The sequence below is a fragment of the Carassius auratus genome, chromosome 7 (assembly GCF_003368295.1).
Source record: "Carassius auratus strain Wakin chromosome 7, ASM336829v1, whole genome shotgun sequence".
Lineage (NCBI taxonomy): Eukaryota > Metazoa > Chordata > Actinopteri > Cypriniformes > Cyprinidae > Carassius > Carassius auratus.
This window is the reverse complement of record NC_039249.1, coordinates 21708675-21729463: the sequence shown is the minus strand read 5'-3', so window position 1 is coordinate 21729463 and position 20789 is coordinate 21708675. Positions and strand designations below refer to the sequence as shown.

At 35.5% G+C, this 20789-nt stretch overlaps 1 protein-coding gene and 1 long non-coding RNA gene across 3 annotated transcripts in view; both read right to left on the bottom strand.

Moving 5' to 3' along the window:
- Nucleotides 1–20789, bottom strand: part of dpy19l3 (dpy-19 like C-mannosyltransferase 3) — a 54257-nt gene that overhangs the window by 5242 nt on the left and 28226 nt on the right. For both annotated transcript variants that reach the window (XM_026267911.1, XM_026267910.1), the window contains one exon: nt 7790–7922. In XM_026267911.1, the coding sequence (XP_026123696.1) occupies nt 7790–7922 (133 nt within the window). The remainder of the gene's footprint in view (nt 1–7789; nt 7923–20789) is intronic.
- Nucleotides 1828–4327, bottom strand: LOC113106221 (uncharacterized). The gene is made up of 3 exons (XR_003292460.1): nt 4045–4327; nt 3590–3655; nt 1828–2692 (listed from the first exon to the last, which is right to left on the bottom strand). It is a non-coding gene; the product is annotated as an uncharacterized LOC113106221 (long non-coding RNA).

The following is a 20789-nucleotide window of genomic DNA, read 5'->3' as shown; positions in this document are numbered from 1 at the left end:
TCACTGTTGAAATTGCCAAGCTGCAGAAAATCACTGATGCATTGTAAGGCACTTATTAATAAACATGTTATTAAACTTTTGTGCATGAAAAGAAGGCAATTAAACATTTTAACGTCATTCATTTTTTGCATTTGTCGTAATAGATCAAGCAGAAATACAGCATGCAGAAAAAATGCTAGAGTACTGCATACACAGTTTCACATACCATTAAATATATATTTACAGTATTTAAATTAATGGAGCAATATGGCAGCATAATTGAGGATGGTATGTTAAGATTTGACATTTCCGTATATCACAAGGAGATGCAGTTCAACGTGGCAGAAAGGCTGTGGTAAATTCAGTGGTACGGTTTTTATGCCCTTTTTATTAGCAGACGTCGACAGACTATCACAACTAAAACTCATTTTCTCATGAGCCACAGATGCATACTATACAGAAAAGAGAACAGAACACTCTGATGAAATCCATGGCAAACGACCAAACAACATTACTGTTACAAGAATCGCCAACCTAATAAGCCTCACAATAACACTGGAAAATGAATTATGGATTCATAATTTATTCACTGATATGACGTATGGGTATTTATGGACATTTTTCCCTGACAAAATGTAAATAAATATCAAATATTATTTTGTATGGGTGTAAAAAATAATGGCATTGCATTTATGTTTCATTTTCTCAAATGAGGCAATAAGCACCTCATCACCTCAGTCTGATGAAAAAATAATCAACATTGCAAAGATCAAATATTATGCGATATGAACTACAATAATGTTCCAACAAATATGCACTTTGCCTCCTTGAGCTCACTGTTTCAGGAAAGCTGCCACCTCTTGCTGTGACTGGCTGATCACATTGTCTTTCTGTCCACGCGTTAATGCCCACCACTCATGCTTGTGGTAGGTCCACAAATCATCATAAATCGGTATAATTGGTGGAAATCATTTAACAAATTACAAAGTATACATCTCACCAACTCGAATATAATCACTTTATCATCACACCATATGTGAATTGAAAACAATACAACAAGATTATGAAAGAGGCAGTCACTAACTAGCATTTAGCTTAGTTCAATTAAAGCAGCATGCTACTCTCAAATATTTATTTTAAAACTCCACAGTAAGAAATAAAAAAATACACAGTATACTTATTGTGGTGTTAGCAAAGCCAGTATCTCTAGCTGCGTCCGAAATCGAATACTGCGTACTGGGTACTACATTTGAATTTGAACGTACTACTCGACCATTAAAAAAGTACGTTCTATATAGTATGAATGTGGGTAGTATGAATGGAATTCGGACGTACTACATCCGCCATGTTGACATTGTCACGTGACATACGTCGTCACAACAGCGCGTAAATTTAAAGAGCCCAATCTACTGAGCGAACATCGGTGATGTTTTTCGTTTTTCTTACCGCTTTCGTCTGCGTTTTTATGTCGTTTGAATTAACAATTCAAAGCAGGTGTCGGTCAGCTGTTCGCAGATCATGCCTTCGTTGACAGCTTGTAAATCCTTTACTAAATATAAATTTAGCTTTTAATTTTCTACCTCAGAATAACAGCAGCTACAGCTGTGAACAGAATGACAGACTGATTTTATGTAAGGATATAAAGTAATTTATTGTAATAAATAAATACAAATAAAATTACACAAAACGAACATAAATTAATAAACTTGAATGAATGCTTAGGCAAATACACACACACACACACACACACATATACACATAAATACACACATCACAATATATACATAAATACATACATAATATATACATTATAGACAATATACACACATATATAAATGTATATAGTTAGATATAGATATATCAGCAAAAAAATGTGTAACCTATTGAAATTTTATTCTAAAAAACAAAAACTACATATTTACAGACTGTGAACAGCATCATACAGGCTGCTGTCACTGGCCTTTGACATCCAAGAGCTGCATAACATTGTGCACAGAATGAGCAGGTCAGGTCTGTCATGGGGATTTTGAGGAGGCTGATTGCCTTCTCCACCACAGATGACCTGGAGGCAGTGGAAGCAGCTTTTCTTCTGGTAGCTGGAACAATAGATTGCTGTCACATACAAACTGAACCTCCAGCAAGTGAAGCCCAATGTTATTTCAACAGGAAGTGGTTTCATTCTGTTCAGCTGCAGGTCACCACCATGGTAAGTACCTTGATATGTTTGTAGAGTATCCCGGGTCTGTGTATGATGCCAGGGTGCTGAAGAACTCTGGAGGCCTATCCACCTGCAGGAAAACACATCCTGGGAGATGGTGGGTATCCTTGTGTGAGTGTTCATCTGCCTCACCACAGCAGACAGAGAGCCTGAACACAATCCTGCACAGCTTTGATTCAACACCAATGATGCTCGTGCACAGAACATTGTTGAGAAAGCCTTCAGATGATGAAGACCAGCTGTGCTCCATCTTCTTCTTCAAGGCCCTGGAAGTGAGTTCTGCTTTGTGCAGATGTTGTTGCATGCTGTGCAGTGCTCCACAACCTCCGTCTTCTGAATGCGGACATTGCTGATCCAGAAGTTGTGGAGGATCATGACGATGATACACTGGAACCCCAAAACACAGAAGTCAGCACAGAAGAGCATGTGCGGGACAAACGGACCACAGCTGTGTCACAGCAGACGACCGTGTGCAGCTCTTCAAGAGCAGATTACCTGTAGGACAGTCGAACAGGTTAAGACTCTGCAAATCAGTTCATGTTCTCATAGTGCTATTGTTTAAGCTTGTGTAAGTTGTGAAGGTCATTTTAAGACTGTCAAATCAAGATATACATATATTAGTTATTTAAGAAATATAAATACTATAAAATCACATAAATATGTATAAATACACATGTAAGTATTTAAATTTAAACGTGTGTGTATTTATATATACACAAATATATTACACTCATAACTGGGAATTCATATTACAGTTGAAAATGAAAGTTTTACAATTTGAAAATCTAGAAACATACCACATAACATATCATACCAACATATTTACAACAAGTTTAATTTTAAAATATGTATTACTTTATCTCTGGGTTATATTTTTGAATTCCACTTTTTTTCACTCATTTTTGATTCCCAAATTTAAAGTCCTCATCTACAGTTACTGAAATGAAGCTGCTGAAGTTTATTTTCCTGACATTATTATAGAAACGTCTTAAGAAATTCCCTTTTGCTGTTGCTTTAAGCTCTATTATACTACTTTATGTTAATGTGGTTTTGTCTGAAGCTTTGTGCTCTTATCCATGTAGAAATGAAAAATAAATAAATACATAAAGAGAATAATTTGTATGGGTATTTCTCTAAAGTGTGGCACCCATTCTCAAGACAACATTCTTCAGATGTTAAAAAAACAACTGGAAACTGCTACAAAATCAGTGCACACAACTGCTTCAAAAGTTATTTGCTATTAAGTACTTTGCAACTGACAAAATAGCAACTGGAAATACCTGGAAATTCATATTATAATATAAAAAACACAGCATAAATCAGTGATGATCCTAACATAAATACATGTAAAGAGTGTGTGTAGTTAAGATTAATTTTAATTTATATACTTACTGAATTATGCTTTCCAGTGAATAGGGTTTCATCAGTGGATGAGAACAAGATTGTGTTCATCAGTCTCTGTAACATCAGAACAGGATTCACACATTACGATTTATGATCAAACTGAGGCACCTATTAACAATAGTTTGCCTTGTAAGTTATCCAACATTTTTTTTAATCAAAATATCAACACTAGTAAAATGTAAATTAACTCGTTTCAATTACTTAAAATGTTGTAACTTTATATCATTAAATTACTTAACGAGCCGTCTGTAGAAAGCAGCCTTAACAAGCTGAGGCACAGCCTCTGATCGATAATGATTATTAAACATTTTTAAACTCAATTTACAAAATAGTCTCATCAGTTTACAATGTGTAAAGCTTTAACAAATCAGTCGTTTACTTGGATTATGTTAAACAAGTACACTTTAACCACAATGAACAGCGTTTATCCATAAGGTACTTACACTTCAAAACAGCGGCGTCACGATCCTCCGATTTTCCGTTATTTTCGAATATGAGTATGACGAGCCCTCTCCCGGTGCCTCATGGGATAGAGAAGTGTCCATCCTATGCATACTACGGAATTCGGCCGGAAGTAGTAGGCCATCCGGGTACATCTCGCCTACTGTTTTTCGAATACTGAGAATTCGGACATACTACTTGCTTCGCATACTGTTTTTCGCCTACTATATAGTATGGAAGTATGCGATTTCGGACGCGGCTTCTGTATGTGTTGTACAAGCAAAATTATTTGCATTTATTTTCAGGAAAAGCAAATGTGGGTGATTACATTGTAAGTTTGTCCAAACTATATGAAAACCAATTTAATATAATCCCGTGCCTTTCAAATGTAAAATATGCCAAATACACCATCTTATGAATCATACAATTATTTTTATTACAAAACATCTGTAAAACAAATTACAAAAAATACTAAACTAAACTAAATATTATTATTTTTTTGGTAAAGAACATTGATGTAATTTTTATGTGGGATGGGTACAACATTTTCCCACCATGTCCCAAACATTATTTTTGAAAGCCATTAAAAAAAATAAAAAAAAAAGCTTGTGGAACCTATGCACAACACACAGAAAAAGCATTTCGAGTTAAGTGGTGGGAAGACACATAGTTTTTAGCCTTTTTTTCCCCATAAGTATTTTTTCTACTTTCATTTTACCCATTAGGATTTTATTCCTAATGGGTTCATTCATTAAAGAGTTATAAGCCATGAACCAAACCAACCAGCTATGAGGAGAATCACATTACAAACTTCAATCTGAAGTAAAAAGTATCTGAAAATCAGACAAAAAGACAAAGGAACAACAACTACAATCCCTTGAAGCAATGAGAATGCCAATTTGAATCAAATTATACAATGGAGAAATATAATACTTTATTTAAAAGAGTTATTAAAAGGGACTTTACACACTCATCATTTTTGTTTTCAATATTGTAATTTTAGTTATCTAAAATCCCTACCGTTATCCAAGAAGAATATAGAATAACTGCATCCAATAAGTTCAATAAATTGTTGAACTCCTATAGTTGTTATTTTTTAAGCAATATAACAGTTTAAAAATGCATACAAATTAATTCAGGTATTTACTTGACTTTAATATAAACATGCACAATTATAATAGTTTTGGTTACTTTATAGTTCTTTATAGTTTAAAGTGTATGGTACATTTTTGAAGGAGCATCTAATTGGGAACCTGCATAAACATCAAACTGAACTGGTACATGAATTAATATTTTGCTATGATAAAACTCAAATGCAGAGGGGACTTCTTCAAGCCTCCTCATTTTAAAGTCCTCACACACTTGCAACCTCTTGGCATGTCTCCATATGGAGAACCTCTGCTTTAATGTACTGATTTAATGGGTAATTTGGGTGTTTCTGGTTAGATCAATTCTCATCAATTCTCTGAATGAAGGAGGAACAGTACAGCAGGAGTCTGGTCTTCCACCAACTGTTAAGATCCATATTTTCTGATTATCAGAAACCCTCTGACTTTGACCACCTCAACATTCTGCCTAGCAAACTCAAGCACTGAACCTCTGCTACAGACAAATGTCCCATAGTGAAGTCAAAAGGAAACATGATATATTTCTTTATTTTATTTTATTTTCAGACAGAAATGGAAAAGAAAGACAGCCAACACGATCAGAATTACAGTGTACATCACACATTTTAATGAGGATGTTTTTATAGACAAGTGCCATATATCAGAGTAGCGCTGTGGAGTTTATTTCACTTCATAAAGACACCCACTGATGCATCAACTTCCAGCCACCTCAGTGAAAATCCTAATTAAATTAATTATGCTAAAAGTCACACTTCTGCTGATGAGGCCACGTATATAACACTGCAGATGCCATTAAGAAAACCCTTATCATGATCTTCTTGATACGGCCCATTTGTAAGCTCATCAAGATTATCAGCTGATTTAAGGTGCACACTTTTAGACTCCAATGCATTTATTTCTTCCAACAGTATCTAAAGAGTTTGTAGTGTTGTCTTCTGATTGATTGATTTATTTCAATTAGTGGTGGGCTGTTATCGGCGTTAACGTGCTGCGTTAACACGAGACACTTATCGGGCGATAAAAAAAAAAAAATCGCCGTTAATCTATTCTCAAAGTTGGGTTGGGAGCTGGGTCTATACTAAGCAAGCTATGACGACTTTTACCTTGATATTTTATATAACCGACTAGCTGAGGCCAGCCAAACGGACAGCGACACTGAACCGAGCTCTCTTCTGCAAAGTTCTCCTCAAAGTCCCTCCTGCACCGGAACGAACAAATACAAATCGCAGTTTGAAACAAACAACAAGATGTGAAAGAGCCCGATTCAGTACTCACGGTGTTCTGGTGTTCAGGGCTCACGCAGAGAAAGGAGTCTCGAGACGCTAAAAATAAATGTTTTCAAGTGTGTTGATCAAAACACTTGAACATCGAATTTGCTTATTTTTGCTCTAGTGCCGACAAATACATACAAAATATGTCAAAATATCCACCTTGGAAATTATGCTAGAAAAAACTGTCAGTTATTTCTTAAGTGAAAGTAAACAGTTGAGGAAAAATATGGGATGTGTATTATATTGGATTTGTTCATCGTCTCTTAAAGTGACCGCGCCTAATTTAGCTACTGGCTGCTGTAATGTAAATCCAAGAAAATGAAAATGAAAATCACTCACTGCTCTTGACTACTTTGTAGTTTTAACAGTCAAACCAAAAATTATTCAGATACCAGATATATTTTTTGATATATATAGCAAAACTGTAATAATGTGAGAAATGTTGAAGGTGTCTGAATAAATGTAGGTTTGATTGTATATTTCATTTTTACATTGAAGACTATCCAGTGCTATTTTACATTTAATTATTTGGTTTCTGTACCAGACTTGAAAAAAAACTTAAACATTGTGTAAATAGCACAAATAAATAAAAATAAACCAACATACAAATTAGATAATTCAAACAGGGCCCACTGGTACAACCTTCACCGGGTCCCCGCTTGTGCAATGTGGAATTAGTTTACAGCTTTTTCAAGCAGTTTGTGATGCATTTTGGAAACAGGAGATGTGCATGTCTAATGCACCACCTAGCTTGACAAACCCCTTCTCAAAGACTTACTGTTTGTCAATTTTATTTGGGTAACACATATTCTGAATGCCTTCAGCAGAATTCGAATGAGCCATTTTAATCTAGATTAATCTAGATTAATTTCAAGATCACAGTGAGATTAATCTAGATTAAAAAAAAAAATGTATGCCCACCTCTAATTTCAATTAACATAATAGGGCATGATTGCAAAAGAGAAGATTTCATTCTTTCTTCATACGCTTCTGAGATGTTTGGCATTTTATATAATTCAGACCTGGGTCTAATTGACCATATGTTCAGCTCTGAAACAAAATATTATTGTGTATATTTTATGTAAATAATATTCATTAAATAAAATGTGTATACTTTTTTGACTTCTGCACAATTGTAATCCAGTACATTTTGATTGCTGATTGTGTCTTGAAAAAAAAAAAAACTTCTCCAGAATAGTGTTGTTTGCTGCACTTTAGTATTGACACCAAATAAACAAACCACATCCCAAAGGGTGAGTCAATTTTTGTCCCAGGAGAAATGAAGTTCCTAGATATAATTGAACTTGGATTGAATTCTGATTCCTGTAAATCAATCCTGAGACTCTTACCTGTCTGGTCCTCTCTCTCAGTGCCTGGTCCTCATAGTGTGGATGGTTTGTCAATACTCTCCCCGTACACAACTTAATTCCTGCCAACAGCTGCATGCTGCCTGCAAACACCGCCCGTTTGGGAGTCTTCAATCTGTCAAGAAAAACAAAAAAAGGAAATCATGAGAAAGCTCTGTTACATACACTTCTCAAGTTTCACTAATATTTCAGGACAGACACAAGGGGACTGGGTGTGTAGTGGTGGCATTTATGAGAAAAGCTAAACCTGCAGACATTTATTTCGGGTGAAGGTAGAAATGTGAAATGGTTCAGTGAGGAGGGACGCAGTCATTTGTACACTCCCATCACCCATGGCTGAAACGCAGAAGGTTTGAAGTCTACTGCAGGCTTAAAAAGCACTCCGTCTGTTTGGATGAGATCTGTCTCCTGTTATTTTATATATGTGCCTGGCATGGAGGAAAGTGCTGAAGCTTTATGGTATTTGAATAGCCTGACGGATGTTTCAGAGACCATCTGTTTATCAAAACATAAAGTTTCAAAATCAGCTTCAACATTTTACACAACATTCTATTCCTCAGTATTAGTATCTACACCAGACAGAAGCCTCTGGGAGAAGAAAACACATTTCATAACTTTTGTTGTTAATAGTATTTTGGGGCAAATTTTGTATTTTTGAATGCAGCCAAATTTCAGCATGAGCAGATTGCGTGACATCCCCTTATCCTCAAAAACCATCAAAAAAAACTGCACAAGCTAAAAGAAACAAATATATATACAAAATACTAAAATAGATTTGCAACTAGAATCATTTGTGCTTCCCACAATGTCTATTATGGAAATAAAGAGACATTTAGAAACCAAACGAACATTATGACTGTTAGGGATCTGCACACTTTTACATCATAATAAAAATGAATTACCATGGTGTCATTTCACAAATAAATATTTAGTAATAGTTACCAAGAAAAACAAAAATCAAATTCATCCTAAATCAAAACATAGTTCACATTATCATTAATACGTTTACATTTTTTATTGTAGGGGCTTTTTTCCCCACAAAAAGCAATTTTGGAACAGTGTTGGGTCGTCACTTGATGTCTGACTCAATGTAATCTGGGTCCCGAAGCAAAACAAGTTAAAACAACCACTGATTAAAAAAGCAGCCTCAGGCACTCAAAACTCCCACCTCATATCGGTTCAATTTGTTTAGGCAATAAAACGATATATTGTCACAGACGTCTTTCTTCAAGGTCGGCTTTAGCTCAAGTCGGTAAAGACAAAGTGTCTGTGCTTGTGAAGGTTACAGAGGATATGATGGTTTCATCTCGGTCCAGTCTGGAATGAGTTGGATTAAATATTGGATGCATTGAAGAAATGTTTTATTACAGAGGTCAGGATCAAGTTTGGTCCGTATGGTCAACTATGAATGTGGACCTTCACAGGACAACCTTGCTCCAAGTTCAATAACTGCTACAAACACAGACAAAATGCAAAATGAACTCCACGAAGCCCCACATTGGATACACACCCTGGGGGACAGGCTCACAAACACACGCTCACATAGGGTGACTAACAGCTATTTTCAATCTAAAGTTTACTAAAGCAATAAAGCTGCAAAAACAGAAAGAAAAATGGCTCCAATTTCAGTGGGTCAAAGAATTCGGCATGACCTTCACCTCAAAGACAAACTTAATGTCTGATCACATTCAGTGCGTGTACCTATGATTGCATCTATGCAAATGATTGCAAGAGACAAGAGTTTCTTCCAGTAACGGCCCTTTTGATGCTAGAATGGAAAGTGGACTGAAAAATACGGAAATATCAGACTACTGTGAAAAAACTTTGAAGAGAGGGCAGCCCTCAGAGTATAGTACACACTATACCGCTAGATAGACAGACAGATTCCAGCATAAAATCCAATGGAATTCATTGAAAACATTCTAGTTTATATCAGCATTTTGTCTGTCTTCCAGCATAAATGTCTACAGAGATATTCCCAGATCTTGTTTTGTTCTAATGTACTGTTGTGTTTAATAAAAAGTGAACTACACTAAAGGCATAGAAATGAAACTGGATACATACTGTACATAACAAAATTTGTATGCACTTATTTTAGGTTGAGGTTTGGATCTGAGAAAATGTCCTCTTGTGCGGGCTGAATTACCTTTTGTTAACCCTCTGGAGTCTAAGGGTATTTTTGGGGCCTGGAGAAGTTTTGTCATGCCCTGATATTTGTGCTTTTTTCCATTTCTTATAAATATCTAAATGGGTAAAGTCTAATATCACTGTAATCAGCACAAACTGGACTATAATAATAATATGTGAGCAGCATGTATGTACGTGATTGTATTTTTGAGAAAAAAAATGTTATACATGGTTAGTGAAAAACTAAAAATGTTAAATCACTTGAATAAGGCCATAAAACACATACAGAACATTGGTTCCCGGAATTGTTGAGAACTGGAGCTTGTAGCCTAGAATTTTTCTTTCTAAATTATGTGAAAATCATCTTGTTTACTCATTCACAGAAAACAATATATTGATTTAAATTTTCTAAGACACTTTTTGTTGGTAAAAGTCATATGCGAGTAGACGTCAACTATCATGAATATCATTGTGATTTACCTGAGAAGACAAAGCCCTGCATAATGAGCTGCATAATGTGCCTCTCATTCAACTGTGCCACTGTGAGGGAGGACTTACAAGAAAGAATGTGAGAACAAAATAAAAGTATATAATTTTATGTTTGTAGTTTATTAAGAATATATTTAATTATCCCACAACATTATTTAATATTCACTTGGGGGAGCAGTTAAACAGTTTATTAGGGACAATCAAAGCTTACTTTCAAACTAATTTTTAGGCATCCTTACTCCAGTCACACAATCCTTCAGAAATCCTTTTAACAATATTATTTTCTACCAAAAAACATTTATTATCATCATCATCATCATCATCATCATCATTATTATTATTATTAATGTTGAAAAGAGCTGAGAATATTTTTCAGGTTTTTTTTAAAGGGAATAAATTGAAAGAATTGCATTGTTTTTACATTTGTTAGAGTTATCTCTATTTGACACATTTATATTATTTACATCAAGCTTTCGAATGGTATAGCATTGTATACTGTTATTGAAACTTCATAATGTTTCACTTGATTATACATTTAGTCAGGAATTATAGTTTGGAAGAAGTATTTGGAAAAAGTCTAACTAGTAAAATGTTTACACGTTATGTGAAAACTAGTACAAACAAATAAAAAGAGACTTACTCATGTTTATGATCTCTGCTGAATAAATTGCTTCATTCTTTTTTCTGAGGAAATCCATTTCTCAAATCCTCAACCACATCACATCTTTTTGGAGTGATTTATGTCTTATTCCTCTCATCGCGAAGCAAACAGTAAAATAAAATAAAAACTCGAAGAACATTCTGGCTGCTTTTTTCTTCTGTGTGGGCATATTCAAGCCGTGCGCTTCAGTTTGAATCTGAATAGCGCGTTAAGCGCGGGGGCGTGGTCACATTAGATATAATGAGCGGAGATATGAAAAATAGACATCGTGTTGTTTTCATATGGATTACTTTATCTCTATATAAGAATATTTGTTTTCGGTAGCTCTTGTTTAGTTTAAAAGTAGACATTTCAGGCTTTCTATAGATATCTCTCTCATATCTCTTCGTTGAGTATTCACAGAGTTACAGTTCATTTTAATGACATGTTTGTAAATGAAGATCAGAGCACACAAAGGCTGCAGACAGCATACCTTGTTTGTTATCTTTATTTTATAAGTGTACAAAGGTGTTTTGTTATTATGTCTGTATCCAAAAAAAGTAGACCCTTTACAGATTCGATTGATGTATTGCTCTTATCTGTACGATTAAAACTGAGAGTGTAATTTAAGTTCTTTTCGGGGTTATCCGGAGAAAATGACTCAAAACGCATATATGCGTTATACTCCAGAGGGTTTTAAACCCTAGTTTGCTCACAATTACATTAATATTAACCAAACAAATGACAATAATTTACAAAAAAACCTAGAAAAAATTTTTTTTTTCAAAGATGATGCTAGTTTTTTTTAGGGGTGTGCAAAATTGACACAAAATGTTTTGGTTTTTTTTGGCGGCAAGTCTCCATCTTAATGAGTGATCCATTGACTAATTGTATGCTGCGGCGCCCGGGGAGCAGTTGGGGGTTCAGTGCCTTGCTCAAGGGCACCTAAGTCAATACCACGACTTAGGTGCCCTTGAGCAAGCCACCGAACCCCCAACTGCTCCCGGGCGCCGCAGCATAAATGGCTGCCCACTGCTCCGGGTGTGTGTTCACAGTGTGTGTGTTCACTGCTCTGTGTGTGTGCACTTCGGATGGGTTAGATGCAGAGCACAAATTCTGAGTACTGGTCACCATACTTGGCTGAATGTCACATCACTTTCACTTGTCACTTTTTTTATGGATTTTTGGCAATAACCGATTGTTCCTGTAATTGGCTATTGGTGCTAGGGCTCTGAACCAGTTCAAGGAACGAAAATGAAAACCGGAAACAAACGATATTTTGACAGAAACAAAACCAAAAACGAAATAAATTTTTATAGTTCCGAACAGAATCGAAAATTTGAAATGACGATTATCCGGTTAATAATGTTATTTTATCGTTCCATTTAATATTCAAAATTTGCTGTCAACCAATCATGAATTCCAGCAGTATGGCATACGCAAATGTGACGCTGAAGCCAGCGAGTGAAATGTCCACTCAGCTGTGAACTCATCATAGGAAAGTCTCGTATGGCGTCATAGTCTCAATGGCAATGCGCCGTCTTCAGGGCCGGATTAAGACCAAATTAGGCCTGATGCTGCAGTGCAAAAAGGGCATTTTTTTCTCGCTATTGCTGCATGTGCATTCAACACTCAAGCGCCAACATGCTTAGCCTTTCCTGCCCAACTGAGGACCGCAGCTCTCCTTTGATTATTCCCAACTTTGAGAAGCTCGGCTCGCCGGGGGCACTGGACATCATCATGCACAGATAGATGCACTAACAAATTTCGACATTTGGAAAATGCTGCGAAAGATTTAACAATAACAAAAGCTCGTACAAGCTCTGCTGATTTGTTCACAGTCACCAGTTTCTAAGTGCACGAATGCAGCAAACTGTATCAGCTAATTTTGACCCATTAATAATCAGTTAAACGGTTTAAAAAGTTATTCATTTATTTTCAGTAAATTATACAAATATTTAAAAAGGTTTTCTGCATGGTTAAAATACACTACGCGTGTGTATATATATATATATATATATATATATATATATATATATATATATATATATATATATATAGAGAGAGAGAGAGAGAGAGAGAGAGAGAGAGAGAGAGAGAGAGAGAGAGAGAGAGAGAGAGAAATTTGTTATTTAATATGTTTTTTAGAGAAAAAAAAAATATTTAATTCAGAAATACACATAATGCTGACACAAAATGTTTACAAACATTAGGCTACAATAAACACTAGGCTATTTCTATAATCATTTGTCATTCAAATAGATTGCGAAACTTTGATTTTGTGTCGAATGAGACTCAACGTTGGTTTCAGTTTTGTTTTAGCCTAAATTAATTAGTTTTAGTTTGTTGTTAATATTGCTATAATTTCTTATATTTAAAATTCTTGTTCTTTTCTAAATACTGTTACTGAAATTATTTTGTTGTGAAGTGAGGGGAACTAAAATTTCCCAGACTTTCATAATGCATATACAGCGCTACTTATTATACATTTACTGTTATTCTATATTCTTTATATTAAATAACATTTAGCATCCAGATACGTCGGGAATATGGAAACATTTGGATTCGTGCAGAATGAGAGAGGTACATCAGCTTCACCTTAGATTAATTTGTTTTTGGATTGACGTTTTTATAGCCTAAACTTGAGAGGATTTGTTTTTGAGAGAAACTAATAACTGTTTTTATAATGTTTTTAAACATTTTGCTTTAGACTACAGGCATTTTAGCCTTCATTATTTCAGAAGTAATAGGGCTAATAAAATGTGACGTGAGCCGCGACTTTTTTGTTTTTGTTTTTTTGCTCTCAAAACACAATCTGATATAAGTGTTTTTTTGTTTTGTTTTTTAACAACGCAACAATTTTTTAAAAATATCTATTTTAAATACTTTGTCTTTAAAGTGTTGATAGATTTTTTATTTTTTAAGTAGCTTACATTTGGCAAAAATGTACAGCTGTTTGGCTGTGACTAAGCGTTAGATCTCTATTTTTTTCCTTTTCTTTTTGAGTAAAGAAAACACTATACTTTATTATTATATTATTATTATTATTATTAGGCAAATTATAGGCAAATAATATATATTTTTTAAATAACGTTATTAACCTGTATTCACCCGAACCGGTTTCGGAATGCAGAACGGAAACCGATTCTGCTCGGAGTTAACCGATTGAATTTTTTTTTTCATTTTCAAGCCCTGATTGGTGCTGATTAACTGGCAAAACCGATGAATCAGTCGAAATCTATATGGTACAATATTGACAATACTGATAGGAAAAATCTTAAAATAGTATAAACGTATAAACGTATGACTTTACGTTTCCTCAGTAGAAAAGACATGTGTACTCAAATAAAGCTCAATGTTCACCAACTATAAAAAATAATGGATATTCAGAAACTGTTTAAAATGTGAGTACATTTTTACCTGAATAAGTTCATGTTAAATGTAAAGTTAAAGTAATGTGGATGCAATTGAATCTTAATTCTGTAATAAATAAATGCATACATTCATTGTATAAGAAAAAAAAAGTTTATAAGAATGTGCCTATTAAACTTCTGGCAAGAATCGGAAGTAATGCTCTCACAAGCCACTTCTATTACCAGATGATAGATTTTCCACCCAGTTTAACTTCTATCAAATAACATCCACAGAGAAGCACATGGTCAACTACAAAAGCACAGATCTCATCAGAGACAAATCATCTCCTTCACCTACCTCACCCTAATAGACCCTTTTCACACTTCCGTGTTCACACAGCAAAAATCTTCAATAATGAAGTAAATTTGTGTATTATCCTTCGTCGATGACAGCAAGAGTGGAGCAGAATTATTATTGATTTCAAATGCATTCATTACCAGTAATGCTTCCAAACAGTCTTAACCTACTTCTATATGATTTCCCATGAATGGCGATAAAAAGACAAATAGCTTCCTGCTATTCGACATCCATGACAGCATGTTTTTCATGGTTTTGAATGGGGAGTTCACAAAGTCTGAGTACGTTATTACCAGAGGTGGGTAGTAACGAGTTACATTTACTTCGTTTCATTTACTTGAGTATTTTTTGGGGGTAATTAATACTTTTTGGAGTATATTTAAAGATGGGTACTTTTACTCTTACTTTGGTAAATTTTTTGGGAAAAATATGTACTTTTACTTCGTTACTGTGGGCGGCGCTCCTCTCGTTACTTTATCTTAATGCAATAAATGTTATAAATGCTTCAGTTTATTCCAAACGAGCTGTCTACTTTTCTCTGGACAATGAGCGATGCCCATTCGCGAATGATTCATTCTTTTGAGTCAATTCTGTTCAAAGGCTTAATCAAACCAATTGGCAAACAAATTAATTGGTTCATGAATCAGTTTGAATGATTCGTTCAGTTCCCTGCCGCACGCGCTGAGCGTCTGAAGCGGTTCACTCAGAGTTGTAACGTTTAAGATCATCAGCAGCATTGAAAACGAGGATATGGAATTGCACTGAATTGAAAGCAAATCTGCAAAGGCTATTATTTGCTTGCGATGGAAATCCTTATTAGATGAACACCACGTGTGCTGTCTACTGTTTAACAGGTAATAACTTGGGCTATATTCGATTACAGAACACGATACCACTGTGACATTAGTTTGTTGTATGTGTGGCTTATAACAGAGGGAAGTCAAGTTGAATGCAGCTTCCAAAAGACAAAAAAATAGCCAATTAAGATTTTATTAATTTTAATACAATCACACTGGTGCGACTACGTTCAGATCAGTCATATCATCAACTGCTAAATTCAGATCTATGATCGCTTGCTGTCGCTGAGCCAGAGATAGACGTGTTTTTACATCACTGCTCATTATAACCAATCACACACGATTCTGTTGAGCTTTTGAATGCAATAGCCAATCAGAGGCTTTCAGATGAGTCCTCGCTAAAATGCTGGTGTAAATGTAAATGAGTAAATGTTATTTGCTCTCTTTCTGAACAATAAAAGATTAGCAATTTTTATATCACATTGACTTTCAATGTTAAATTCACATTTAATATAAATTCAGTCGTATTAATGGTATGGCATGACACCTATATTTGTTACTTAAGTAAAACAGGGTTTTATAATAAATTACATAAACTGGAGTAAAGGCTGATGAAATATGTACATTTATACACGCACACATACATTCTAGGGGTGCTCCGATCACGATCGGCCGATCGTTAATGCGCATCTCATCAGTAAAGCCGGTTTTCTAATCAGCGGTTAATTCCATCAGGTGCGTGATTTCACATAGAGTAGCTGTTAATACACAGAGCCGTTGTTAATAGAGAAGATGCGCAAATCACGTTAATTTTCAGCGTTTTTTGACGCATCTTCTCAGTTAACAATGGCTCTGTGTAGTAACAGCTGCTCTATGTGAAATCACGCACCTGATGGAATTAACCGCTGATTAGAAAACCGGCTTTACTGACGAGATGCGCATTAACGATCGGCCGATCGTGATCGGAGCACCCCTAATACATTGCATACATTTTGTCTATATATCTAAATAAAAATAGGCTCAGTATATATGACCCAAAGTAACTAATAACTAATTACTTGAGTAGATTTTTTATCCGATACTCTTTTACTCTTACTCAAGTAACTATTCAGACTAGTACTTTTACTTTTGCTTGAGTAAATATTTCTAGAAGTACTTTTACTTGAGTACTGTTTTTACGTACTCTACCCACCTCTGGTTATTACCAAAATGCAAAAAAGCAATACTGTACATACACAAATATAAACTTTGAGTAAAGAATGTTAAGAGTAAAGAGTGCATGAAGTTTGCATTGCTTCCATGTTCTTCCTAGTGAATAGAATATCCATGTAGGATTTAAGAATGGTTTTACATACAGCCCAGAGTATGTCTACCCTACTGAACACTGATTTAAAAATGATTGTCAACTTATTACGGTTTCAATGGTATATCTGTACTTGACATCATTAAATCCTTTAAGAGTGAACTGAACGTTTTGCAGCAGTGACTAGTAATTTTGCATATGCACATTAGGTTGGTGTTCTTTCGTTAATTTTGTGTAACTATTGTTGCATTTAAAAGTTTAGTAATAAAAGGTTTATCAGATTTCCAATACTCTTAGTTCAAGGATATATATATATATATATATATATATATATATATATATATATTTTTTTTTTTTTTTTTTTTTTTTTTTTTCATTGACTTAAAGGGATTTTCTGAGTTATTATCTTATTTGGTCTTAAATCTACAATACACTGGTGTATTGTCTATTAACCGAGGGATTTCTGAATAGCCTGACCTTTGACCTTGCCAACAGTGCATCATTTTCTATTTTTGTGGGTCTCTATTTAATTACTCCATATTGACATGGGACTGCACTGGCCTTTCCCAGATTTACATTTAATTTCAGATTTATATTCTCTTTTGTAAATGTCAGCTTATGTTAGCCTGCACCCTGCTGACATTATAAAAATTGATTAACATCATTAATATTCCAAAGACAGGGACACAGAAGGTGGCCTGAGCAACCATATCTTCATAGACGTATGCCTATGTGCAGTACATCTCCTTAGACAGAAATGCGTTTTGAATTTAGCGAGCAAAATGAATGACCTCACATCAGATTGATGTTGATCAACTTATAAATACAAATAAATCAGTGAGTGTTGGGCCGCCGTTGTTTGTTAAGCACTTAATCATTTCAAAGGCTGATATTGATAACATGGCTGGACATGTCGGTCACGTGCCTTGAGATATCTCAATGTCATTGGCTTGAATCACTGCCTGTGTACCAGTACTACTGAACAAACTCTCAAGGCTACAATAATGATATACTTGGACATAGCTGTCTAAATGATCACTCATTAAAAATTTCTGGTATCTGCTGTTGCTCTGGGTCAGACTGATGAGTCCTCAGGATGATACGTTCTTCACAGTGATCATTTGCCAAATGGTCTGATAGTCTAAAAAAATCAATTAGGTGTTGAATAACATGAAAACAGTCTGTCAACACTTCAAGAGTGAACAGAGAGGCAGGCGATGGATCAAAAGGCAGATGAAAGGGTCAATGACAAATACAAGTGTGAGAACTAAAGGCAATATATATATATATATAAATCTAGCATAAAAAGCTTGTGCCAAGTGCTTATAAACTGGGGGAAGAGTACATCTTTTCAAAATTACTTTGTGCAGACAAACAAACATGTTCATATCCACCTTACAGTATTTTGCAAGGTACTTTCTGTGAATATGTGAGAATTCTGATTCATTACTATCATTGGTAAATATCCAGCAGCATAACAAGCTATTATGTACAGCTAAAAATAACTGAAAGCAGATGACTCCGGAAGCCTCGCACATTCAGGTTACAAATGGCCACACCTGCTCTTACGTTAAAAATAAGGTGGATAGCCTTACATAAATGTGCTTCAGATGGAAGAGGAGCAGACAATGAGATGCAATGCATCACACACACAAAACTGACTGGCCAGTGTGGAGATTAAACTAAATCAGGATGGGATCTGTGAGTGCTCTCAAGTCGTGTGGAGGACCTTAATCCTGTGTATCAAAGGGAGAGAGAGAGAGAGAGAGAGAGAGAGAGAGAGAGAGAGAGAGAGAGAGAGAGAGAGAGAGAGAGAGAGAGAGAGAGAGAGAGGAACACGGGCCTCAGGGAGTATCTGACTGAGGTTGGGTTCACAGAGTGATGATAGACTGACTTAAAATGTCAATGCTTGATCTGTACGCAAAGGGAATGAACTCAAGTAAAATTAAATTTCACTCTCTTATAGAAGTAATTTGGGTCTAGTAAACCCGTTTATAACTAAGTCACAGAAACGTTTCTAAAAGAACAGTATTTCAAATGATTATGTGTCCGAGACTTTTCGTTAGACAACAACAGGCAAAAGCGGCAATTTATGCGAATTACAAAATGTTATTCTCTGTGGTAAAACAAGAAAAATGTAAAGTGTGAAATGGTGTCAGCTAACCATTCATTTGTGTACGGGTGTGTATAGAGGGGTGTTTTTTGAATTAGTGAAATTCTGCTGGAGTTCGAACAAGGCTAGCATCTGTGAGCTCGGCTATTAGCACTGCGTTAGTGAAATATCTCCACTGAGACATCTCCAACAACATCTCCATCGAGACGTCTACAGCAGCAGCAGAAAAAGCCACTAATTTGATCAAATTAAACTGGAAAGAAGAGGAAAGAGGCTAGAGTGACAATTAGAGTGGAAGTGAGAGTGAAGATGTCGAAAACATGAAGGAAAGAAAGAAATAAAAACAGAGAAAACAGCAGGAGGAAAATGCGTCTTTGTTCAGATGGGGAACACAAATTACTTGTGCTCAGAGGGGCTGAGAAAGTTTTTCCTTCAGAGAAAACAAAAGACTAATTTATCTTCATTATTTCAAAACAAGGCAACATTCAGAAATAACTCCTTTATGGGGGCTATGACAAAAGAGTGCGCAGTAGAAAACTACAAAACAAAAGATGGAAAATTAATTACATGGCAGGGAGACGTTCACAATGATAAGACTGACTGTGATGACAGAGTCTCAGAATGGTGACAAAGGACTCGCTTCCATCTATGGGACGGATGTGGTTCTACTGAAAGGCCACTGATCCGTCATGAAGAAAAGACACAAACACATGACACCCTCCCCAAAAGCGTTCTCAGCGGATCTGCAGAGATTGTGGGTTTTAATCTGTAAGTTAGAGATTATGATGGCATTCACATGGGTGGTTTATGCTATGAACTAGCCCAGAGATTCCCAACCCCTTTCTCATGGGACCGGTTTTGTCAAGTCACATTCTCGCACAATGCTTTGCAACAGAATGTACTGTGTTGGACTATTTTTCATTTGACAAAGCATCTGAAAAACAGCATGACAAGACATAACCAGACAGCAAAGTTTATGCATTTTGTTAGGTACGTGCATTGTACGTTAAGTTCACACAGGACCTTGCATTTTTTCACTAATTAGTTGGCCCACTAGACAGCAACTCGGACCATGGACGTTGACTCACAGTAAAAAAAGAAATAGAAGATGCAACAACAAAATACTGGAGATTGCCACAATAATCCCCTTGAGTGAGGTGATTTATCAATTCTGTAAAAAAAAAAAGAGCCGAGCCAGCCAGATCAAAATCCCCAGTTTGTCAATGTTGATATATATTACAATGAATTGGTAAAAGGGCAACATGCAATATGGCAGAATAAATCATGCCTTCCACGTAAAAAAGCCAGTCATCGATTGCTAAAGTCATCGCTTCACTGCAGCTACCAACAGAAGTTCAGGTTCCGGAAAGAACACTAACAAGATGGTTGTTCATGTCAGATTTTGTTACTGTTTAAACAGTATTTCCCCATTCAAGTAGATGCAAGCTGGTCTTGATATATGTGCAAAACAGCTGCCAGGTGAACTGATTTTCCTTGAACATCGATTCATGCATGCTATCACATAAAACATATTTTGAAAGGTTATACATTCAGTACGCATAAACTAGCGTTCACATCAAAACGGAAGTATACTCTGGGCTACAGTATGTACTGTAAATACATGGTACAGCCCCCCTTTTGGTTAATGGAAGTTAGTTTTTTTCCAGATTTGTCTGTATTCGGTGGCAATTATTTGATTCAAACTGTGAGTGAAATCATAATTACATCCCTGGGCCATAAAGCCTCCCCGCCAGCAATGTCACTCACACGAGATCACAGCAATTAGCAGAACACAATGATCC